Source organism: Mesoplodon mirus (assembly GCF_964341445.2).
Source record: "Mesoplodon mirus genome assembly, chromosome: 10".
Classification (NCBI taxonomy): Eukaryota; Metazoa; Chordata; class Mammalia; order Artiodactyla; family Ziphiidae; genus Mesoplodon; species Mesoplodon mirus.
In genome coordinates, this window is record NC_138986.1 from 44213323 (window position 1) to 44239505 (window position 26183).

A 26183-nucleotide genomic window follows, 5' to 3' on the forward strand; every position below is an offset into this window, starting at 1 on the left:
GAGTATAATAAAAACAAAAGTCATGAGATTCTGGATGCTCAATAACAAAATTTTCCAACTTATGTTCTAGAACAGGAATTCTTTGGTAAGTCAAAAGCATTCCATGGGACAGAGGGTTCAGGAGTTAAATACATTTGAAGAACACCTCATATTATATCCTCTCTGCCCTGACCCAACAAAAGCACATTAAAGTCTCAGAAGTCCTACAGCCAAGAAAGTTAGCTTTTCAACCCAGAGTTTTCCAAATTACTTGATCATAGAACCATTTCTTTTTCTCTCAAACATGATTTGGGAAAAAATAATTGTGTAACAGATGATAAACAATAACCTGAAGATGTAGAGAAAACTCATTTTTTGAGACATATTCACTAAAAGAAACAGAAGAAAAAATTGAAAGCATTTGATTTGAAACTATAAAATACAAGAAAACACAAACTATGAAATTAGGCATCAAAAGGAGCATGAAAAGGCAATAGATGGGAGATAGGAAGGAGAGAAATTGTCACTTTAGGGATGTAAAGAGCAGACTTGAGGTGCTCTCTGGAGAGAGGAGAGAAATCAATGAAAATATGTAAGGGTAGATCATGCACAAACAGAAATTTCTTTGACATGTAGTAGAATAATTAAATGGAAGCAACAGCTAAATATGTAGTAGAAGAAAACTTTCCTGAGTTAAAAAAAAATCTGTGCTTGTAGATTAAAAGTACTCCTACTTGTTCTAAGTAGCATAAATGAGAAGATACATACCTAGGGTATCTTTTCAAAGTACTTTAATATCAGGCATAAAGGAAAAATTCTCTGAGCGTCCAGGAAAAAAAAAAAAACACTGCAAAACAACTCCACACCACTAAATACCAAAACTCAATATAAACATATAGAGTCTTTGTTTCTCCCTAACTTTATTGATAAAGTTGAAAAGATAACTATGTCCTTTCACCTAAATTCATCAATTGTTAACACATGGTGACATTTACTTTTCATCATTCACATATCTATATATGTCTCATATATGTAACATATATGTAAGTTGCAGGTATTATGTCACTTCACCTTTAAAAGCTTTAGTATTAGTATGTATGTCCCAGGAATAAGGACCCTCTCTTACATTATTATAACCCCATTATTAACCCCCCAAATTTTCACACTAATGCAATAATATTATCTACCATAGAGTACATACTCAAATGTCTCCAAATGTCCTTGCTAGCCCTTTGTTTATTTATTTGCTTTTTGATGCAATAAAGGATTATGCATTGCATTTGGTTCTGTATATAAAAACTCAATTTTCAAAAATATTGGCAAGAATATTTTGAATTATTTTTTAACCATTCATGTATTCATTGATTCATTCATTCACCCGTTCATCATAGAACTTTCATTTGTGTTTGCTATATGGCATAATTGTGTAAACAACTAAGCAGTTCACTATAACATTCACTTGATTATTATGCATATAAAGCACTAATATGCAAAGTGCTTTAAGAATTCTGAAAAGAGAACTGTTATTTTCTGAAAGGGATTAAAAAAGGAGGGCCTTACAGGGACATGAGACAACAGTCAACACTATACCAAATCATGAGTAAGAGTAAATGGACAATAGCATGCATAAAACTTATTTTTCTCTTTAGATAATGTTCATTCTTAAGAATCTTTCTTCCTTTGAAAAATCAGGTGATGCTCCTTAGATTAAAAATAAATCATTTTCTGTGATGCACTTTTGAACCCTTTAAAAAATAAAATGGAGATCTGTAAATTGTTCATCCATTGCCATCAGCATGCTTTAATAACTAACAAGGTGCTAGATTGTATGTATTATAAATGCGATCATGATAAATTCAATATGGGTTATATTTTTGGATAGCAAGACATTACCAGACCTGAGATGCCCGACCAGTTCTCTCTGGATCTTGGGCTTTGATAATATATAAATTTAATGATCTCAAACTGGGAAAAGGGGGAAGGATTAAAAGCAGAGTTGAGCAGTGGAATACAAAAGGAGGTATAGATAAGGAAGAACATTTGAGGCATGGTGCTGAACTTTGGGTTGAACAGAAAGTCAGAGACCAGCAGGCCTTCCAATTACTCCTCCTTACCGCCAGGCTTGAGCAATTTAGTCCATTTTATACTTCAGTGAAATAATAGCTAAATAGACGTTTACATTTCAAGGTTACCTGATTCTTAAAGTATCTAAGCAATTTCTTTTTGTTACTCTAAGTGGCAAATATGTGTAATTGAAAAAAAATTGTAAAATTAAACTTAACCAGAATATTTCACATGGTGTTTATACAAACAGGGACATTGTCTGCAATGCTGAATGCTATATGTATACCTTTATTTTAAAACCAAAACACCATACTGGCTTCTGCTTTCTGCTCCCCACTCTTTACAACTGCAGCTACTGAGGGCTTTCAGTCAAAATGTGCCCCCTCTTGTGGCATGTCAAGAAATTGCATGCCATCATGGAAACAGTAGTTTAGATTGTTTTCATGACCCATTAATTTATAGGAAAGGGAAGAATATCTGATTTTAGTTGAAAAGAAGTTTATAATTTTAAAATACCTCTAGCAACTTGTACTATAAATATTAAAAACACCCAACTGGCAGTAATCTTCCTTTATTAATGTCAAAAAATTGACCAGGGTTTACATTTTTCTTAATGATTCAGGTATCTAGTTTCTTTGTAATGAAAGTTACATAAGATGTGTTCATAATGTAAAAAGTGAATGAAATAAATACAGTCCAATTTAATAAAAGAGAGGCTCTAATTTTAAACAGTGTATTAAAATGATATATGTATATTAGCTACTTTCTATTTGTCAGCATTGCATCTATCATGAAGTCATTTCTAATGCATTTTAGAAACGTGCTTTGCATTAAGCTATTAGGCGCTTTGGCACAGGGATTACAATTTAAGAAAGTATTCTGTTGTCTTAAAAGCCTATGCATGACAGAGACTAAATTTATTTCCTTATTTGTTTCACCAGGGCAGGGACTTTCCTTAAATCCTCTCTCTTAGCTATCTCCCTTTCACCTGCAGATGCTTTTAAAAATGTTTTGCTAGAAATAAAATATGCAGGAAGCAAAAACATAAAAGAAGCAAAAATTATTTTCCTATTTTCATATAATTTTAGTAAGCATCATTTTCTGTATATCTCTTATGTGTATAATCCTGAACAAAATGATGATCCAGGCCTTAAAGAACTTGGGATTCATTCATTCATTCATTCATCAGATACTTATTTAATGCATACTATGTGCAGTTGGTATTCAGAAGGCTGGGCTACGGTGGTAAACAAGACCATCCCTGACCTCATGAAGTGTATATTCTAGTTGGCAGTGGAGGGGAGATGCCAACTAAATAGAAAAGACACACTCGTTTAGGAAAGATATCTACTTGTTTGTTGTGTTACTCTGGTTTTTACAAGACTAAGCAAATAGTGGAAATCAAGGAAAGCATTTTGATTTTCTTTCTTTTTTAAAAATTTTTGTTTATTTTTTGGCTGCATTGGGTCTTTGTTGCTGCGCACGGGCTTTCTCTACTTGCGACGAGTGGGGGCTACTCTTTGTTGAGGTGCACAGGCTTCTCATTTTGGTGGCTTCTCTTGTTGCGGAGCACGGGCTCTAGGTGTACGGGCTTCAGTAGTTGTGGCGCACAGGCTTAGTTGCTCTGTGACATGTGGGATCTTCCTGGGCCAGGGATTGAACCTGTGTCCCCTACATTGGCAGGCAGATTCTTACCCACTGCGTGACCAGAGAAGTCCCACACTTTAATTTTCTATACAGACTAATGATGGGTTGGAGTAGAAATGAGGATTGCTTTCCTACATTGGAAATTTGAGAGAAATCTGGAAGCAGAATATTATGCTAAGATTATCTTGGTTGGGAAGATGAGGTCATCAGAGTGTCAGCTGGATTCTCCCATTAAACAGTAATAAACTCTGCAGCCTGGGTATGGCACTCTCCTTTGAAGGGCAAGGGGGGAAGGGGAGGACATACTGTTCAGATTCTTTAAAGCTTCTGTTAGGATGTGCCATATATTGTGTTTGCCCGCATTCCAAAGCAAGTCACAAAGCTGCATCCTAAGTTAATGTGATGGGGAATGATGCTCCACCTATTGCAAGCCATTGCAAAGACCAAGAGAGAATGATTCACTGACCTCATGTCTCATATAAGTAAATGCAGTCAAAGGGCTCAAAATCCAGTAGGAGAGGTACAGTATAAATTACAGGAGCAATACTGTGAATGAATTCAATAGCAGAAGTCGATGTGCAGTGGGATATGAAGGGCCAAGTGAGCTGCTCTGCTTGCTTGAGTCCAGGGGCTTAATCGAGGAGGAGACGCCTGAAATGGGCCTTGAAAAATGAACTTGTCTATAGCACGTAAATAGAGTGACATCGTAGTTGGAGTAAATAGTCTGTGCAAATGCACAGAAACAGAAAACACCATGGTGTATTCAGGAAACTACAGATAAGTGTCTAAACCTTGAGGGTAGGGTGCAGGAGAGAATTCCGTTAAGGCGTGTGAACTTTAGGCAATGGGGTGCACTTGAAGAGCTTTAGAAAGGAGAATAACAAATTCAGATTGTGTTTTAGAAGATGACTCTGGAGACTGTGGAATCTGGACAGTGATGCAGGACACAGGGAAAACAGTATATGAGCTTACTGCAGTGGTCCAGAAGAGAGACTTTAAGGGGCACGCCACAAGGTGATGGCAGTGGAGAGTACTGACAGGCTGACAGGACATAATGCTCGGTCAGAGATGAGAAATCAGGGAGACAGAGGAATTCTCTCTCATGCTCATCAGAGAGAGGCATGACCCTCAAATCTCTAGCTTTACTGTCTGGGTTTCAGGATGGCAGTGCCATTCACTGAGATAGAATATTCAAGCTGGGGAGGAAACTTAGGGAATAAGATAATGTGAATTAAAATTTTGACTTGGTACATTTGAGGTGCTGGCAAGGAAGTTGAGTGAGCAGCTTAGCAGAGAGAGACTGGGGAGTCATTACACATTCAGTACAGTCATCAGAAGCCAAATGTCTGCAGTATTACTAAGAATGGTTGTGAGAGCTGATATGGTGGCCCAGGTGAGAACCAATATAGAAGAAGATGGAGGCAGAGAAGCCTGAGAACCAGTAAGAATAAAAGTAGAATCACTGTGTTAGATGGAGGAATGTTCAACCTGTGTTTCCCTTTAAAGGTGTCAGTTGCAGAAATAGACCTTCTCAGCAGCATTATCCTCATCTCAAGATTAAATAGTACCAATAAGCCTCCTTGCTCCCGGAGCTGTGAGCAGTGTCTTGTGAGAGTTGCCTAAAAATACTTGCTGTTTGGCAATAGAAGGAGACAGTTGGTGGAGGGATTAAGAGTGTGGTGTGGGGGCTTCCCTGGTGGTGCAGTGGTTGAGAGTCCGCCTGCCGATGCAGGGGACATGGGTTCGTGCCCCGGTCCAAGAAGATCCCACATGCCGCGGAGCGGCTGGGCCCGTGAGCCATGGCCGCTGAGCCTGCGCGTCCGGAGCCTGTGCTCCGCAACGGGAGAGGCCACAACAGTGAGAGGCCCGCGTACCGCAAAAAAAAAAAAAAAAAAAAAAGAGTGTGGTGTGGGATTCAGAGTCTTGTTCCCTGGTTTTGACTCACAGAATGAATATTTACCTGCTTTGTATCCAGGGGAAAAGTACTTAATCTCCCTCGACTTTAGTTTCTCCTCTGTAAAATGATGAAAATAATATCCATATCCCTTAGGGTTGGTATGAGAATTAAATAAAATTCTTCATGAAAAAGCACTTAGCACAGTGCTTGCTTAAGGCAGGTGCTCAATAAAAATCCAATTGCTTTTATGTTTATGCGTCAAGAGTACTACCTTTTGCACAGAAAGATGGAGGTGTTGGCCCACCTTGCATTGGAACGTGTACTTTGAACTGTTTTTCTGGGGTAGTGGTGAATCATCCTGAGTACCCACGGTTGTTTACCTGGTTCACCCCTGAACTAATGAGAGTCATTAGGAAGATGGTTGGCCAGCCTTCAAAGTGTAGCCTGTAACTAGGGGATGGTTTGTCTTTATATGAAGTGTTACCTGAACATGACCTGCCTGAACTGTGCTGGCCGGAAGTTATGACAAATGAAACCAAATCTAAACAGACTTGTGTAAACTTTGCCTAATACTTGTCTGAAATAAATAGCAGGAATGTATCTTATATCAAGGGTCCTCATTTAATATGAAGCAATTTCCAAGAATGAGAGCTCTCTGCTTTTGGAAACGCGAAGGAATAATGAGCAAGTTACCAAAAGTTGTCTTGCATATGTAAAAGCAATGAAAAAATGGAAGGAGACAGTATTCTGCTGTGAAAATCAATTAGCTAATACACAGGAAGGTCCTTTGTATTTTCACAAGAAGATAAAAATTGATTTCAAGGTATTTCAATTATCATCCATTACATATCTCCAGGACTTTCATGTTCACTCTGTTTAGCATGTCTCCTCATTACCGAAATGGGGTTCAGAGAAGAAGAGAGATTCAGGGACTGAGTTCTCCTTCATAATAGAAAAGGCTTCCCAAGAGTTTGGGGAGAGTTTGAAAGATGGCATTCTAAAAGTCCTAAAACATTCTCCTGAGAAATTAGTAAATTATTACTTGAAAAAATAGAAAACAACTAAACAAAACAGGAAACAAGAAATAAACAGTTAAAGGTTTCTACTATTTCTACTGTCATTCACAGGACACCCTAGATGACTAGACTTGGATTCCAACCCTGCGAACAAATAGTAGTTTACTTTGAAACTCTAGGCTCATCAGTAAAAGAGGAATTTAGACTAAATCATCTTTAAAATTTCTTGTCATTCATATATCATATTCTCCTTTCGTTGATAGAATAGTAGGATTTGCAAAAACTGTCTAGTCTCATATTGCCCTTTCTGAGATCTCTTATAATTTGAAACTTCTAAGGGGAGCATCAAACCTCCCATGAACAGAAACCCCAGAGAACCAGCCTATTCTGGTGTTGGACAGTTCATTTCATGAGAAATTCTTTCTTATGTTTAGTAGATGTGCCATTTTATTTGATTATTTATCACTTCATTTGTGAATGTGTTTGTTTACTTCTACGAAAGGATTTAAGTTGGCTTACATTGCTGAAACACCGTGCAAAATACAGCTAAACATAAAAAAGGCAAATCAATGAAAAAGAACAGAGAAATAGATCTTGCTGAGCCTCAAATGGGAGATAAGTATCACAGTTTAGAAATCAGTTTAGCTGGGAGTTCTCTGGCAGTTAAGGCAGAAAGGGAACCATATTGTGCTTCTCACTGGGTTACGTAAGAAGAGATGCATTATATCTTTTTTTGTTTGTTTGTTTGTTTGTTTTTACTTGTTGACAGTTTGCTTTATTTATTTATTTATTTTTGGCTGTGTTGGGTCTTCGTTTCTGTGCGAGGGCTTTCTCTAGTTGTGGAGAGCGGGGGCCACTCTTCATCGCGGTGCGCGGGCCTCTCACTATCGTGGCCTCTCTTGTGGAGCGCAGGCTCAGTAATTTTGGCTCACGGGCCCAGTTGCTTCGCGGCATGTGGGATCTTCCCAGACCGGGGCACGAACCCGTGTCCCCTGCATCGGCAGGCAGACTCTCAACCACTGCGCCACCAGGGAAGCCCCGAGATGCATTATATCTTAAGCGTTAAGTTCAAAGAGAAATGAGTTCATGGGGGTCTTTATATAAAGAATATCAAGGGGCTTCCCTGGTGGCGCAGTGTTTGAGAGTCCTCCTGCCGATGCAGGGGACACAGCTTTGTGCCCCGGTCCGGGAGGGTCCCACATGCCGCGGAGCGGCTGGGCCCGTGAGCCATGGCCGCTGGGCCTGTGCGTGTGGAGCCCGGGGCTGTTCACTACTGTTCATCAGCCAAAACAGGGAAAGCAATATGTATAAGAATGTTCACTGCAGCATTTTTACAGCATTAAATGACTGGAAAATTGCAGCAAATCTGAAAATTAAGAGTTAATATTATAATCATAAAAATTATGTAGTAACAAGAAAAAAATAGATAATGTGTTAAGTGAAATAAAATGTGTTAAGTGAAATAACTGGGATACAAAATTAAGAGAATAGTATTATTTTAAACATGAGGATACATCTGGCTGCTCACACATCCTGGAGCCTTTTCCTGCTGAAGGAACCCAGCTGAGGTTCCTTGTGAAAACCATAATCGCATGAGGCCCAAGATGATTCAATTTGCCAACATGGTAACACCTGAGTTAGATTGGCAGATTTGTGAGTATTTTACTCACTCTGTTTTTCCAAACCAACTGTAATGAAGGTATAGTGAATTTAAAATAAAAATATATACATAATGCTTCCCACTTTTTTAGAGAGGCCACATAAGATTTAACTTCCTAAGACAATGTCCGCATATACTTCTCAAGACACTGACTATAATGATACTTAATATTCTTTTTTTTTTTTTTTTTTTTTTTTGCGGTACGCGGGCCTCTCACTGTTGTGGCCTCTCCCGTTGCGGAGCACTGGCTCAGGATGTGCAGGTTCAGTGGCCATGGCTCACGGGCCCAGCCGCTCCGCGGCATGTGGGATCTTCCCAGACCGGGGCATGAACCCGTGTCCCCTGCATCGGCAGGCAGACTCTCAACCACTGCGCCACCAGGGAAGCCCTACTATTAAGAATCTTGATGATGATATTGCTCATTACATTTTTCTCTCTGTGTGTGTGTGTGTGTGTGTGTGTGTGTGTGTGTTTTATGAAGACCTATGTGAAAAGTTTCTCATTTCAGTACCAGCAATAGTGTTTTGGGCTTTTTTTTTTTTTGAGTAACAGTTTATTAATATTTTATTCAGGGAATCAGGTAACTGAATGAGTTTCTCTCATGGTTTTGAGCTGTCAAAAATTGGCCCACATCTAGCAAACATGGACGGAAATCTAAAGAATACCTTACATAAAGCATACCAGCCTTGTTCCTGGAGTCATTGTCCTTTCCTTTCCTTTTTGTCCACTTATCTTAAATTTCATTTTATTTTGATAATTTATGCAAGCCTTTGGATCTTTCTGGAGCAAAGCAAATATATAACTAAATGAATGCATGCAAATACTTGGATTATTTCCTTAGGGTAAGTTTTGAAAAGTAGAAGCACTGGCTTTCATGTCACATTAAATCTTAATCCAGTGGAAGACTTTCTGTAGGAAACTGAGATAATATAATCCACGGATGTAAATTCCTGATGATTTATAGCAGATATAATGCTGAATGAGAAGTTAAGAGTCCCAAGAGGAATAAAGAGTCAAGTTGTTTTCCAGAGACTTTCTGTGCAATATTAATTGCTGCAAATGCTATTTTCATGTAAAACTGTGGTAGATGCTTTTTAATTAAATTATATGACAAAATATTGAATGTTATAATTGTGTATTAATTAAAGTGATGCTCATCTTCATAAGATATCATATGTATAAACAGCAAAACTGACATTTTGTTCTGAAAATTTAAGAGCCAGCTTTGATTGGGGATTGGCCTGTTTTAATAAGGAGTTAGACCATAGGGTTCTTGAGGATAAGACCAACAGTTTTCTCAAAAATATCCTAAGTATTTGGACAGATATGTGGTTCAGGCTCATGGATTTCCATGCTATATAATATGGAAGAGATAGTTGATTTTTGCACGTAAGGGTAGTTGATTATGTTGTCTTTGACTATAAAAGTACCTCAGCTGGTCTATTGGACCAGTAACAATGCTGAAGCCCTCAGGACATGAGAGCTATCAGATATATCTTCAAATAGGTTTTTTAAGTTTTTTGAGTCACCTAATGTAGACATTCTCTTAATGAGTCTTCACTTAACCTAGCAGTTTAGTAGTCAAACTTACTGACTGATGTCCACAGAACACTGAATATGCCTGGCTGGGAGACAGGTGACCTTGGGGACCCAGTAGTTGAGTTTTATGCATGAAGAGAGTCAAATCTGTTTGTTCCTTTTGGTTTAGTGGATTTTTTTTCCATCAGAAAAGAACAAGTCTTCTACATGATACCACTTTAATATTTTGAGACAGGTGTAATTTCTTCTTTCAAAACTACTCATACAGGAATTCTATTCTGTTTGCTGTAGAACAAAACACAGTGTAAAATGGGTGTGTGTGTTAGATTCTGTTTTAATGGGGGATACACTGTACTAACTCAATTTAACGCTATTTACTTACTGGTGTAGAACTATCTTCACATGATTTCTAAAGCAATGGTATAGGAGGTGTTATCATGATTATAATAGTTTTGAAAAGTACAAACCACCCTTCCAAAGAGAAATCAAATAAACAGGAGTTTACATGTGTAGGAGTTCTCTCACACAGAATTAATGGCAGTTTCTTCACTTAATATGTTTGGTAGCCACTATGTTATGTAGCCTTTATTGTGCAAAGAGTGGAAACTTTTACTTTGGAAGTGGCTCTCTTGTTGACAGTGCTATTTGATAATACTGATATTCTAATACAGTACTCACACATTGCACATTTAGAAATGTCTATCATCCTTTGTGAATAAAGACACTCAAACTACCCCGTGAGAGTATATAGATAAGATCATTATTTTCATTTTCTAGATAAGGAAACTGAAATGAAATTCCTTGCCAAAGGTCAAAGAACAAATCACTGGGAGAATTAGATTAGGGCAGTGAGTTCTTGATTTTCAATCCTTTGCTTAATCATCTAAGTCATATTGTTTTACCCAGTATGGGAACAGATTATTTTCAGTCAGTAAGAATAAGGCTGTGCCCAGATGATGCCAGAAGACTAGCTGAAAAATGAAAATCTGCTCAATCATTTGTTTATCTGTAAAATGCCAAACTACTTGTTATACTGATATTTTTCACTAAGCCTAATAGGTTGTCTCACGTTTTGCAGACATAGCCTCTAACTTAATGTTTATATTGTACTAAAATTAACTTTAGTTAATTTCTGGGGGTTCTGTCTTTTAAAAACTTAATTTTGGAATATTATAATTATGTAATATGTTCTGAATAATGTGTTAGTCATGTGGTAAATTGAGGATAAAAACTCTTTGAAAGTGTTTTTTGATGAAAGCTCACACCTTTGTGCAGTAGTTTCTATCATCAGAGACTATACGATAAGATCTCACCATTAGGAGAAAGCTGGGCTTCTGTGTCTGCCACCAACTCCTTCTAAATTCATTTGGGCCTGGCATTTAGGACTGAAATCATAAGACTGCATCTATATCACATGCGTTCCTGCAGAATCAGTTACCCTGGATGTGAAGGTGGCCAAATAATCAGGTGACCAGTGCCATGGTCCTTATAGAAGGTCATGGGCAGAAATAGCTGAGTTCTTTCAATGTTCAACAAACCTTTATTGTACTCCTCATACATACTTACCTGCATCTCTGCAATATATCCTAATTCTTGGACATGTTCTGGTAGATTAAGCAGTTGACAGGTGAAACATTTTCCCCTAGGTCAAACAGCATAAATGAGAGTCAAGATGTAAACTCAGGATGCCTGGCTTTTAGTACCTCAATTCATTCAATTGTGATGCTACTGAGTTTGTTGATGGATGATTCCGTTATATTTTATATAATGTTTACATGTTTTGCAGTTAAACTACTAAAATGCTTAACCTGAACTCATAGTAATTCACAATAAGAATGGCACAAGCATTATCATTCACTTATAGCCTGTAGAATTTGGAATAGGTTTGGTTCAATAATAAAGATCAAAGCAAACCAGAAAAGGAATAGAAAATTCATTTCTCCTTAGTTCTGAGACCTTCTGAATTCAATCTTTATTAAGAATGACAGTTTGCAAATGTGTGGACTCACTACTAACAAATTAAAATCACTTAAAAAACCCACTTATTTTGGATTTGATTACTCAGGAATACAATATTAAAAGTGCCTTCATCCTGACTACGGTGTATTGAATTTCTCTGATGTAGCTTCTGTGATCTAATTTTAAAATTATATGTATATATATATATATATATATATATATATATATATATTTCAGACTGGGCTAGTCTGAAAACTTAAATGAACTGCATATAAGTAATCTATGATGCTGGTCAGAGATGGAGTACTTATTCCTGTGTTATGTTGCAATGCTCAAATAATTAGATATAAACATGAATGACTGTCCTCTAATAGTATTTATATGCTGGGACTAAGTTTGTTTTCCTCTATTTAAAAATAAAATTCCAGGGAAGACTTGACTTAAAAGTATTTGTATAATTACCTGTTTAATTTTGCAGCAGACATTGCAGAAGCTTACATTTCTCTTCAAATCCAAGAGTTAGTGACATCTAGCAGATGTTTATGTTAGTTGTTACTCTGTGTCAGGCTCTGAGTAGGTATTAGTTCAAGACACAGAGTCCCTGCCCTTCATGGAGCTGCCTCCACTGAGATAAATCCACCATCACAATTAAACTGGGTAATGTGATAGAAAGGAGCTGGGAGGAGTACATGCAACAGGGTGATGGGGAAGGCTGGTTCTGAGGATTTAAATTGAGACCTGAAGAGGGGCTGGCTACTAGAAAATTCATAGAAAAAGCATTCAAGTGGTGTTCAAGGCTCCAAGGTGAGAATTACTTTTTTTTTGGTAATGTGTAGTTTTCACAATTTGTAGTTTTCTGAAAGCACTACAGAAATAAATGAGAATTCAGAGAGAGAAAGCAACAGCCATTAGAAATGTTGGAATATTAGAGTGGAAACATTTGGAAATTTGGAGTTTTCTTAAAGCCCGCTCTTTTAATGATGAAGAAATGGAGGCCCAGTGACATTGCCATGTTTTGGTCACATACTAGTTAAATTGTAACCTGGGTCTCCCATCTTCCTGTCTATAGCTTTTTTCTATTAAACAAAATTACCTTTATTGTGCTTGACAACTCTAGATGTACTGAAAGTATTGGTTTTTACAGTTGAGACTTTAAACCTTTATCTACAAATAGTTGGCAAACATTTATTTAGGCTTTCTTTATGATCAATGGCAATTGCCAAAGCCATATCAATCACTGGGATTTGCATCCCTTATTAAGAAAATCACAAAGAGTATTTCAACCCTTCAGTCGTCTATTGACTTTAGTTTCTAGCTTAGAAATCATGAAGTCTTTTGTGATGCATTAAAAGGGAATTCCTGAGTTTAATTTCCATGTAGTCCACTTCAGTTTGGAACCAGATATGGTCCATATTGATTAAAAAAGGAGAATTTTTTTATTGCTTCCCATCATTTCCAATTATAGATCTGTTGGCTTGCTAGACATCTCAGTCATACTTTATGCACTTTTCTTTTTGATAAATGGCAAACGAGTTTTCAGGCCAACAATTTATATAACTTGCAGGTATAATTTATACTTAGCTACTTTTCTACTTCTAATATTTTTATTACTTTGTGGAGAAATGAATTGGGGCTAATATTGTTTACATCTCTCTTTGATTTTTTTGTTAGCCTTTTAATCCATAAACGGAATCTGTAATGAGCTTAGCTCTGTATCCTAATAAAGCCCCTCCGTTTGGTGATGATTATATAAGGCAATTAACATTGCCCCAAGAGTTATAGTCAGTGGGAATGGTAATTTGACAGATCAGAGTGTACAAGGATGTGTTCCAGACACTTAAAAAATTGTAATTTAAGAACCTTATATTACTTTTGGAGGAGCTAAATGTTTGCCTGTTCTCTGCATTTTATTATAAAGAACTGAAAATAAAATATTCTCCTGTATGCAGATGAAATGCTTTTTTTCAGTTTTATTGAGGTATAATTGACAAATAAAATAAAAAGGTATCTAAAATGTACAACATGATGATTTGAAATATATATACATTGTGAAAGGATTCCCCCTCCCCACATCGAGTTAATTAACATATCTATCACCTCACATATTTCTCTCTGTTTTTGGTGAGACCATGTAAGTTTTACTCTCTTAGCAAATTTCAACTATATCATACAGTGTTATCAACTTTAGTCACCATGTTATATACTAGATGCTTAGAACATACTCATCTTATAGCTGAAGTTTTACCCTTTTACCAACTTCTCCCTAATCCTGCTCTCCCCAACCCCACTCCCAGGCAACAATTTTTCTACTCTGTTTCTATGAGTTTAATTTTTTTTAAAAAAAGATTCCACATATAAGTGATACTACACAGTATTTGTCTTCCTCTGTCTTATCTCACTTAGCACAATAGCCTCAAGGTTCATCCATGTTGTTGCAAATGATAGGATTTCCTTCTTTTTTTAAGGCTCAATAATATCTCTCTCTCCCTTCCTCCCTCTCTCCCTCTTTCCATCTCTACCTGTAGTTATATCTATATCTACACATAGATTTTGCTTTCTGAGAACACTGTTTATTTTATTAATGTCCATGTTATAGAATTTCATGGGAGGAAATTCTCCTTTGTCTCTGTACCAGAAAGAACTGTTTCTAAACATCTTTTGTGATTTTATCTTATGAACACTGTGGTTTCTGAAACTCTTTCCTTCTTAATATTGCTAGAATGATAGAGTCCATTTTATAGCTTGTTTTAAACAAGTATACTAGGCCTCAAATCACAGTTTATTTTTGGTGCTAACTGTACTCTTTTATTTTTATATTTCCTTTAAAATATGATTCCACATTCTTTTTTCCTTTTTAGTCTGCTGTATGTCCTTTATAAGCTTCCTGAAGTCTTTTCTGAAACAAAGTTGAGAAATAAATAGAATTTGTTAAAATTTTATTCCATGCATTGAAACTATCATCACAAAACAAGCAAATCTCCTTTGCTTTGGCAAGAAGTTTATTAAAAGGACTTATTTTGGGTTCCAGTTTTAGACGAAGGGGTTGTGAAACACTACAGAATCAGAAGACTGGATGAAGGGGGCTTTTTCCTCACCCGGAAAAGAACCTTCTCAACACTGAATGAATTTGTGAGTCACTACACCAAGACCAGCGATGGCCTGTGTGTCCAGCTGGAAAAACCATGCTTAAAGGTGAAATGCTTTCAAACTGTGTTCCTTTATTTTTGAAGTTAATTTTTTTCCTTCAGGTGTTGGAGGTATTTGTCATGTGATATGTCAGCTCAGAAAAAGAAGGTCATTGAATACCCAAGTCATGGATAGGCAAACTGTGGCCCCTGAGCCAATATGGCCCCACACTTATTTTTATAAATAAGCTTTATTGGAGCATAGACATGCTCATTCATTTACAGATTGTCGTTGCTTTTTTGCTATAATGGCAGAGTTTAATAGTTGAAACAGAGACTATATGGCTTACAAAGCCTAAAATATTTACCGTCTCAGTCTTTTCAGAAGAAGTTTGCCAAGTCCTGACCTCAAGCAACCACTGAACACAGAAAATATTCATTCTTTGCACTAAGAAACTAATCTGGTATCTTGTTATTGCAGCATTTAATGATATGGCTGGAGGGGAAAAAAGTTATGGAATACAATTCTTACTTAGATGATCTGTATTCAAGATTATTAACATGAAATGACTAGGTTCATTATCTGGTTGTCTGCATATAGATATCATTTAACTGTTCTAACAGTTTGATTGTTTGGCCTGGCTGTTTGGTGGGAGGAGGTAACATTTATAGAATTAATCTACATCTGTCATTAAATTCCGTTGTTTGCATGTTTTACCTAAATGTGTTTAAAGCTAAGTAGTGGTCATACACCTCAGTGGGGCAAGCCCTCAGCTCCGCATCAGAGTTCAGGTCTCATGTACTGTCAGTGGTATAGCCAACCCTGTGGTTTATACCTGGATGACCGGTGAAAGCTTCCTTGTGATGCCTGATTAGAATTCTACAGACAAGTAGAAGCTGAAGAATTCTGTCCCATATGCAGGAAATTTATGAGTTAAATCCTGAGACGTGAATAGGCAATTTTGGTATAAGTATGTACATCTTAGATGGAATAGGAATGACCTCACAAGAGTATCTAAGCTTATGCTAAGAAATAGTTCAACTGATACAAAGATATGACTTAAGAATTTTTAGTTTAACCAATATTGTTGAATTCTGGTAGGGAAAAGGGTTTACAAAGCATAGGTGACCTTCTGTGCACTCAAGATGCTGATGACTTAGTGGAGGAGATAAGATACATTTCTAAAGGCAGATGACAAACTAGACTGCACTCTAGGAGAGCAGAGACCTTGCCTATTTTGTTTACAGAATGGAACCTAGTTGGTGCTTGAAAAATATTTATTTATTAAATAAATGAGTAAATGAGTGAACAAATAAGTAAATGAATTTGAAAAAAGATGAAATTAATTATGAGAAATTTTGTGATACATATGGTAAATGCTATAGGCCAAAGAGTTGGGGAGATAATTATGGATGAGATGGAACTTCAGTTTAGCCTTGAAACTTGATTTATGTAGGCAAGGAGGCAAAGAGAACTCCCACCACATAGGTGAGAGGGAGGTATTTGGGTGTCATGTGGGACAGATGGACAGCAAGGTGCCTGACTTAGCAGGATTTGGGAGATCAGCTGGAAGAGGCAAAGATACAGATTCTACCACAATTGCTTTCCATTTAAAAGTAATTAGAATAAAATTTACAATATTTTGTTTTTAAAAATGATGTCTCTTTTTAAAAGTACCTAGACTGTTATTTTCAACCAAAAAATTGTTGAATATAACTTTTTTCTTACCAGTATTCTAATTATTCTGTGAAGCAGATACAAGTCCCAGCTCCCTTTGATTTGTCATATAAAACCGTGGACCAGTGGGAGATTGACCGCAGCTCCATACTACTTATGAAGAGATTAGGATCTGGTCAGTTCGGCGATGTGTGGGAGGGCCTATGGAACAATACCACTCCAGTAGCAGTAAAAACATTAAAACCAGGTACGAGAACAAGAATGGCAAAGGTTAAATGGCATATGTTGATACTTATAAGCTCAACTTGCCACTGTAAATGTCCAAGAGGTCATGGGACAGCCAGTGTGGGCACCAAGCAAATGTTATAATCACTTTCTATAGTGACCACAATGATCTATCCCAGCACCTGAGATTTTCAGAATTACTGCAGGTATGATTATGATTTTGCATCCTAATCTTATTAACAACTGAGACTAAACTTTATTGTCCAATCTGATCATTTTTTTTCCAAAAAAGAAGCAGCTAGCTATCCATCCTAACACTGCTCTCTAAGGAAGGCCTTTTGGAGGTCAAAAGAGAACAAAAAATCAGATTTCTTATATTAAAAAATAGCGCCATGATAGTTTTCTCTCCAAGAGGAATAATTATTATTGATTTACAGTGTAATAGCAGCAAACAGCTTTGGTGATTGCTTAAATGTCTTCACTTCACTGGGGCCATTAATCAATCTTCTCAGCTATTTATTGCTTAGCAGACTACCACGCAATAAAGACAAGCCTGAAATCAACTCCCACAGTAGCTTTGACAGGCAAAAATTAATATTTAATGTTGCATTACTAGCTGAGTTGAGATTGGGTCTCTTTTGCTATGCAGCTGTCAGCTGTAACCAGCATAGCCAAGGAGTGCTCTGAGCAGGCTTCCCCTGCAGAGACTCCTGACGTACATGGTTTCAGCTCTAGCGGATGGTTGTGATTTGGCAATGATTCAAGTGTCCTGCATTCCATGAATCTGATGGCCACCCAAAGCATCAACATAGAAACATATTGTAAATAAATCATCTGAATGGAGATCATAATTGCTGCTATCACTGGAAACTTCATCAATCAGATTGTTTAGGGGTGGGGGAATGATCCTACTATATCCGTAACTAACCATAGGCCAAACTATTTATAATAACCAAAAGCAGTCCTTTATTATGGTTTGGATGCCTCTTTTATTCTTAGCTCCATTTTGCCACAATGATTCAAGACTTTAATCCTATTTGATTATGTGGAGCAGAACAGTGGTAGAGATGGAAGTGAGGGAGCTCAGCAAAAATTAATGGAGAACAGAATAGGCCATTTCCCCCTATTCTCCCTCTGTAAGTCCTTGCCTCTTTCCCTCAGCCTGTGAAGAAATGCTTACAGTTGATCTGTCTGGTTTTCCTAAGAATATGCCTATTATTAATAATAATACAAATATAGTCAACACTCATTGAACACATATGTACCAGACAATGCTATTATCCTGACAATGATTTTATGTCAGTAGGATTATTAGCCATGTTTTAGAGATGAAGAAACTGAAGTTCAGAGACATTTGGTAACTTGTTCAAGATCACACAGTGAGCTAGCATTTGATCGAGCCTGGGTAGTGAACTTCTAGACTCTCAAAAGGCATACCAAAGGATAGATTGCCTAAATGCTTTATGTGAAATGATCTGCAGGTCACATGTAACTCTTTCTAACTGCATATTAATAAACAGTCAGAGTGTTAGCTTGGAATGTCAAAGCTTATCCATGCCTGGGGTTCAAATATTAGCTGCGAAGTCTTCTATATGAGAGAATGAGGAACGAAACAGACTCTTTAAGCATCAGTGAAAATGATATTTGCACTATCCATAGTGAATACTGAGATGTGAAACAACAGTATTCCTTCAGTTACAACAATGGCTCTGAAACATCATATCCTAAAAGAAATAAAAGATTTTTAAATGACTAATGAAAGGTAACTCCAGGTATTCTTCTTTCTCTTAGGTTTTATTTGATGTTAACTGTTGATACTTGGCACTTTGCATGGTGAGTCAGAGTTGAGCCATTTAAGTGCAATTTAATTGTAGATGAGTCTTCAAAATAGGCTCCAATATCTCCCTTAACATTTGGTCAGGCTATTAAAACCAACTGTGGAGATATTAATACAGGAGAAAATGTTGAATATCAGCTTCAAGAGGAGGAAAAAAACACTAAGTTTTGGGAGTGGCCCTTGAATGTTTTCTACTTGGCCTATACTATGGATATATGTCCTTGCAGAATTAAAGACATAAATATGGTAGAATATCATTGCTTTTTAGAAAAGTTATCCAGCTCTTCCCACAGTGGGTACCAAGGACAGGGCAACTATTAGTCTTCTCTGCATCCTGGACAGAAAAACTCGCTGCAGTAATTAAACATTCAGTGTCTTCCAGTGTTCATGTTAATAGAATGTCTTCTCTTTGTGTTCCTAAGATGCCTGCCTTGTTTTGTCAGTTAGACCATCAGTGTTTCCTTTTTCCTTCATTTTTCACATGGACCTGAATCAACCTCTCTTCACCTACAGGTCATAATACATAAGCTGCACAGCCCTGATGCACCAACACATCAGTTATTAGGTTGCCCTGGTTGAACTGATTCTCTTCCTTGATAAATCTGAAGATTTGTGACACTGATGCTCTTATTTTACTGAGAGGCAGGAAGCAATCTTGGTGATCCCCACCAGGCTTCTGTGAGGGTAGGAATGCCTCAGTAACATAAAGTGATTTCCCCTCTTCTTGTTTCAGGTTCAATGGATCCAAATGACTTCCTGAGGGAGGCACAGATAATGAAGAACCTAAGACATCCAAAGCTTATCCAGCTTTATGCTGTTTGCACTTTAGAAGAGCCTATTTATATTATTACAGAGTTGATGAGACATGGAAGTCTGCAAGAATATCTCCAAAGTAAGCTAAAGACTTAATAAAAGGAAAAAAGAGGAATTTAGTTTAGCTAGTCCTATAAATGTCAATTTAGCAAGGCTTCTATAACCCAAAGGATATCTACTATGGTATATCTGTGACAATGAATGTCTTACCATTGAATTGCTCAACTACTCTTTAATAGGATATATACTGTGTACTCAAAGGGAGGAAAAATATTTATGTAGTGGAAGAACAAATTGTTCCCCATAGACATATCAGAGTACTTAAATGTCATGTGGAAAATTGAAGAAGAGATGTTTTTCACGATGCTTTGTTTCCTACAATAACTAATTGCACATTATCAGTCATGGACCAGTATTTTCTATGGCCCAGAATTAGGGGACATGGAATGCTTTCGGGGGAAGGGAGGGAAAGGTACCCTCATTTTTCTCTTTGCCAGTTTTGCACAACATTGTGCTTGTTGGAATTTAAAATACTTCCAACCGCTAGGCAACATTAGAATATTCAGACTAAAAAGCAGAAATATACTATTACTTTATTTTTACATCTGCTTCCTGTAGTCTGAGAAGACTTAAGGGCACTGTAGACTTTTGATGTTTATTACAAATTAATAATTTAATAAGCACAATATTATAAGCATTAAAATGAGATGTTCAAAGAAGTGGAGATGAAGTACTGAGAGAATAATGCATGCTTTAAAAAGAGGCATTTTCTATACTTTCTTGGAATGTCAGAGTGGGACTGATAGAATGTCTAGAGGTAAAGGGAGGTGAGAATAATGGAGCAAACATATCGGAAAGATAGGAGTATTCTCTCATTTCAGGGTGACTTGTGAAGCTGATGATATTAAATTGCAAGACTAGATAGGAACAAAGAACATAAGACTTGCTAACTGCTGTTAAAAACAAAAATAAACCTAGCTCCCTTGCAGAAAGATATCAAATTTAACAGTATTAGATTGTGTTACCCACCATAGAGAGACTAACCTCAGCCATTGACTCCTTTTGCCTTATTCCCAGGGACAAAAGTACAGGAGCCATTTCAGGTCATCTCTAACGAAAATGCTTTGTCAAATTATAAACATTTGCGCTGTTAAATCTCACAGTCAATTCTCAATCCTCAGGTCTATCAACAGTATTCAATTCAAAGGACACTGTCTCCTTCTGGTAACACTACCTTCTGGAAACACTACCTTCATTTGGCTTCTGGGACACTTCATCCAATGTCCTTTTATCTTCCTTTCTTGCCAGTTCTTCTCAATCTATATGATTTCTCTCATCTCCTACACTTCTGAATATCTTGGAATTTTCCAAGACTCTTTTGCAACATCACCAGATTCCTTGCTAATCTCAACCAGTCTTATTGTTTAATAACATTTATGTATTACCAGTTGCCTAAATTATATCCCTCCATTACTTCAGAATCATATATCCAACTGCCTTCTTAACTTCTCCACGTGAGCACTGTATCAGTCTGGATAATATGGGTATGATGCAGTAACAAACGCCTCCAAATCTCAGAGTCTTAACACAGGTGTTTATTCTTGCTCATGCTACATGTGAGATATAGATTGGCCGGTGGCTCAGGTCTTTTGATCACCTTGGCAGCAGCAGGGGATATGACTATTCTCATTCTGGCTCTTAAAGCTTCTGACCAGGAGTGACAGAGGTAATTTCTGTGCCCTTTTCATTTGGTTAAATCAAGTCAAAGGGAGTAGGGGAGTACAGCCCTCTAAAGTGCTTAAAAGCAGGAAAAAACAAAAGTTTGCAAACAGCCCTCATTTCTACTACATATTTCTATTAGACATCTCAAAATAATTTGTCCTCAAACCGATCTCTGATATTACCCTCCGTAATCTGCACCTCTTGTGCTCTCTCCTTCTCTGACAATGTCAACACACAGGTCTAACATCTTGGAGTCACCTCTACTTCTCACATCCTCTATCTGACCAACCAGCAAATCCCACTGGCTTGCTTTCCAAATATATCCAGAATTTTACCACTTCTCAACACTCCTACTCCAGTCCGAGTCATCATCAACTCTCTCCTGGATTCTGCAGTAGCCTTCTAATTTGTCTCCCTCTTTTGGTTCTTGGCCCCTTCAGTCTCATCTCAACACAGTAGCTGGAGAGATCCTGTTAAAATGTAAGTCAGGTCACGTCCCTCCTGAGCCCCAAACCTTCAGTCACTCCTTGGTTCTCTCTGTGTAACCCATAAAGTCCTGCCTGACCCGGCTCTGCATTAGCTCTCCGACCCCCTCTCCCACAGCTTTGCCCTGGTTCACTCTGTCAACTACACTGCCCTTCTTTGCTGCTCTTTGTATCTTCCACATGTGCTCTGCTGCAGGCCCAGCGCACTTGCCGTTTCCTCTACCTGAAAATTTTTCCCATTACTTATCCGCACAGGTCATTTCCTCACTTTCTAAAGTCTTTACTCAGGTATTCCCATTACAGCGAGTCCTTCCTGGGTCACCCTCTAAATTCTAAGATTTAATCTCCCTTTGCTGACTCTTCGTATTCCTCTTTCCTGCTTTTTGTTTTCTCTTCCTAGCTGTTAGTCGTCATATAATGCATGACACATTTATGTAGCTTATTTTAGTGTCTTCTAAAATACAACTTGGAGAGGACAGAGATTTTTCCTTGTTTTAGTGCTAGAACGGTGTCAGGCACACAGAAGGTGTGCACTAATTGTGTGTTGACTAAGTGAATGAATAAATTAATGGATAGATTAAGTCAGGGCTATCCTGAACCTAATACAGTTGGGACTTGTTTTGTTGCGCTTGGTATCAGCTTGCAAAGATACGCTTAGTATATTGCAAACTCCTTTGACATTGAGGATTTCTGTGGTTTGTTGATGTGTTTTACTCGGGGTTGAGCACAAACTCTGTCGTCTTCTGGGTTGAACTATCAGGGTCAAGTTTACAGAGGCCTTCATTTGCCTGGATACTTAGCAGCCAGGGGGAGTAATGAAGGCATGCTCATTACAGATAATCCCTTCCCAATCAAGAGGATTTGATTTCAACAAAGTGATCTTAAAATGTATCTGCCACTCTTAAACATCCCATAATGATAAATATTATTAAGCTGAAATGCTCTTGAGTAATGGAACATAACTGAAAATATTTCCTTGCTGCAGATGCAAATTGTCACAGGTCTATGAATGTTTATATCAGTTTTGACATCTGGCTGCTGTATTAGAAATGTGCTCTGAGGTTGTATGCAGTTCCTAGGCCACTGTACTTTTCAGGGCAGGAAATAGGTTACTACTCAGTTTCCTTCACTATTGTGCCTGTCAGTGAAAACCTTTTTATATCCATTGTAATAGGATTAGATGTTGTATTTGATAGCTGAAATAACACACATTTTTCTATAGAACCATCTTTGTAGACCCTAAGCTTGGCTGAATATTTTTTTGTAATACATTTCTCCAAAATGGAAAAGGCTTGTCAAAAAACTTTAGCACTAAGGGTAATTGATGCCTGGTACTTCTTACTGAAGTTTAAAGAGGATAAATATCTGCAATTTTTTTACTTTAGCTGGGCTTGTTTTCTTTCCAATAAATACTTCTAGAGCATCTAGTATATGTCAGTATATTTTCTTTGTTTTACAAATCAAGTCCTAGCATGTTGTTCATCGTTCTCACAGACAGTTCAGTTAAGCGGATTGAAGGAGACAGGAATGCTTTCACTGAGATACCCTTTAACTGAACACAACTCCATAACTATTTGCTGTCTGCATGAATGGAAGTCTCTTCATAGCCCCTGACTTTGGGTGCTCAGGAGTGTAAGGTGGATTTTAGGGAGGCAGTACAGAATGAATTTATGACGCATGAGATTTCAGCCTCCAACATATCCTGGATTTGAATCTCTACTCTATAAATTATTACCTGTTCCTCTGAGTGGTAGGACACCGATCAAACAGGGCAAAATACTTCCTATAGTTGTTCTGAGTATTAAATGAGGTGATTTACTGGAAAATCAACCATATGGGATAGTGGTAGGAGAGGAGCGTATATATTTTAATTTTTTTTTCCTCTAAAAAACACTATATAGCACTTACTGTGTGCCAGGAATTTTTCTAAGTCCTATACAAGTATTATTTTAGTTCATTCTTCTAACAACCTCATGAACTAAGTATTATTATTATTATCATCCCTATTTTGCAGTTGAAGAAGCTGAGGTATGGAGAGATTAAGTAACTTATTCAAGGTGGTTGAACAAGAATTCAAACCCAGGAAATCTGGCTCCATAGTCCATGCTTTTAACCATATACATAGCACTGATATTATTCTCCTAATATCCAACTATTATTTATTGTTGCACGACAAATTACCCCAAAACTTAGTGGCTTACAGTGGCAAACATTTATTATCTCAGTTTCTGTGGTCAGGAATCCAGGTGCAGCTGAGCCGGGTCTTCTGGGTCAGGGTTTCTCACAAGGCTGCAGTCACGGTGTCAGACGGGGTTCCAATCATCTTTATCCATTCATTTGTTGACGGACACTTAGGTTGCTTCCATATCATGGTTATTGTAAACAATGCTGCTATGAACTTTGAGGTGCATGTATCTTTCAAATTAGTGTTTTTATTTTCTTCAGGTAATACTCAGGAATAGAATTGGTGGATCATGTGGCAGTTTTATTTTTAATTTTTTGAGGAATCTTTATACTGTTTTCCATAGTGGCTGCACTAATTTAAATTCCCACCAACAAAGCACTAGGGTTCCCTTTTATCCACATCCTTGCCAACACTGGTTATTTCTTGTCTTTTTTGTTTTGTTTTGTTTTTGGCTGCGTTGGGTCTTTGTTGCTGTGCACGGGCTTTCTCTAGTTGCGGCGAGTGGGGGGGCTATTCTTTGTTGTGATGCGTGGGCTTCTTATTGCGGTGGCTTCTCTTGTTGAGGAGCACAGGCTCCAGGCGCTAGGCTTCAGGAGTTATGGCTCGTGGTCTCAGTGGTTGTGGCTCACGGGCTCTGGAGCGCAGGCTCAGTAATTGTGGCGCACGGGCTTAGTTGCTCCATGGCATATGGGATCTTCCCGGACCAGGGCTCGAACCCGTGTCCCCTGCATTGGCAGGCGGATTCCCAACCACTGTGCCACCAGGGAAACCCCTATTTCTTGTCTTTTTGACAATAGCCATTCTTACAGGTGTGAGGTAATATCTCATGGTTTTGATTTGCATTTCTCTGACGATTAGTGATTTGAGCATCTTTTCATGTGCCTGTTGGCCATCTGTATGTCCTGTTTGGAAAAATGCCTATTCACATCCTCTGCCCATTTTTTGATCAGATTGTTTATCTGTTTTTGATGTTGAGTTGTATGAGTTCTTTATGTATTTTGGATATTAACCCCTTATTGGATATATCATTTGCAAATATCTTCTCCCTTTCAGTAGACGGTCTTTCCATTTTATTGATGGTTTCCTTCATTATGCAAAAGCCTTTTAGTTTGATTTGGTCCCATTTGTTTATTTTTGCTTTTGTTGCCCTTGCCTGAGGAGACAGGTCCAAAAAAATATTGCTAAGACCAGTGTCAAAGAGATTACTGCCTGTGTTTTCTTCTAGGAGTTTTGTGGTTTCAGGTCTTACATTTAAGTGTCTAACCCATTTTGAATTTATTTTTGTATATGAGAAAATGGTCTAGTTTCATTCTTTTACATGTAGTTGTCCAGTTTTCCCAATGCTACTTATTGAAGAGACTTTCTTTTCCCCGTTATATATTCTTCGTTGTAGATAATTGACCATGTGAGCGTGAGTTTATTTATGGGCTCTTTATTCTGCTCCATTGAGCTATGTGTTTGTTTTTATGCCAGTACCATACTGCTTTGATCACTATAGCTTTGTCTGAAGTCAGGAAGTGTGATACCTCCAGTTTTATTTTTCTTTCTCAAGATTGCTTTGGCTATTCAGGGTCCTTTGTGGTTCCATACACATTTTAGGATTATTTGTTCTAGCTCTGTCGGTATTTTGTGAGTATTTTGATAGGGATTGCATTGAATGTGTAGATTGCTTTGGGTAGTTAAAATGGACATTTTAACAATATTAGTTCTTCCAATCCATGAACACATAACATCTTTCCATTCATTTGTATTCATTTGTATCATCTTCAATTTTTTTCATCAATGTTTTTTAGTTTTACAGGTCTTTTACCTCCTCGGTTAAATTTATTTCTAGGTATTTTATTCTTTTTATTTGCTTGTATATGGGATTGTTTTATTGTTTTCTCTTTCTGATAGTTCATTATTAGTATATAGAAATACAACAGATTTCTGTATATTAATTTTGTATCCTAAAATTTTACTGAATTCATTTATTAGTTCTAATAATAAATGAATCTTACTTATTATTGGGATTTTCTGTATATGGTATCATGTCATCTGCCAATAGTAAAAGTTTGACTTCTTCTCTTCCAATCTGAATGCCTTTTATTTCTTTCTCTTGTTGGTTGCTGTGGCTAGTACTTCCAATATTATGTTAAATAGAAGTGGTGAGAGTGGGCATCCTGGCCTTATTCTGGATCTTAGAGGAAAAGCTTTCAGCTTTTCACTATTGAGTATGATGTTACCTGCAAGTTTGTCATAAATGGCCTTTATTACTCAGAGCCTATTTAAATATGCTGCTTGCATTAAAAAAACACACACACTCACACACAAACTGTGCTTAGGTGTTTCCCATTTGAAAACTTCCCTTGA

At 37.4% G+C, this 26183-nt stretch overlaps 1 protein-coding gene across 1 annotated transcript in view; it reads left to right on the forward strand.

The window, feature by feature from the left end:
* The window catches only part of FRK (fyn related Src family tyrosine kinase), a 94546-nt gene that overhangs the window by 62599 nt on the left and 5764 nt on the right, over positions 1-26183 (forward strand). Inside the window, exons 3-5 of the mRNA XM_082633751.1 lie at positions 14790-14953; positions 16643-16811; positions 19360-19518. Coding sequence (XP_082489877.1) covers positions 14790-14953; positions 16643-16811; positions 19360-19518 — 492 coding nt within the window. The remainder of the gene's footprint in view (positions 1-14789; positions 14954-16642; positions 16812-19359; positions 19519-26183) is intronic.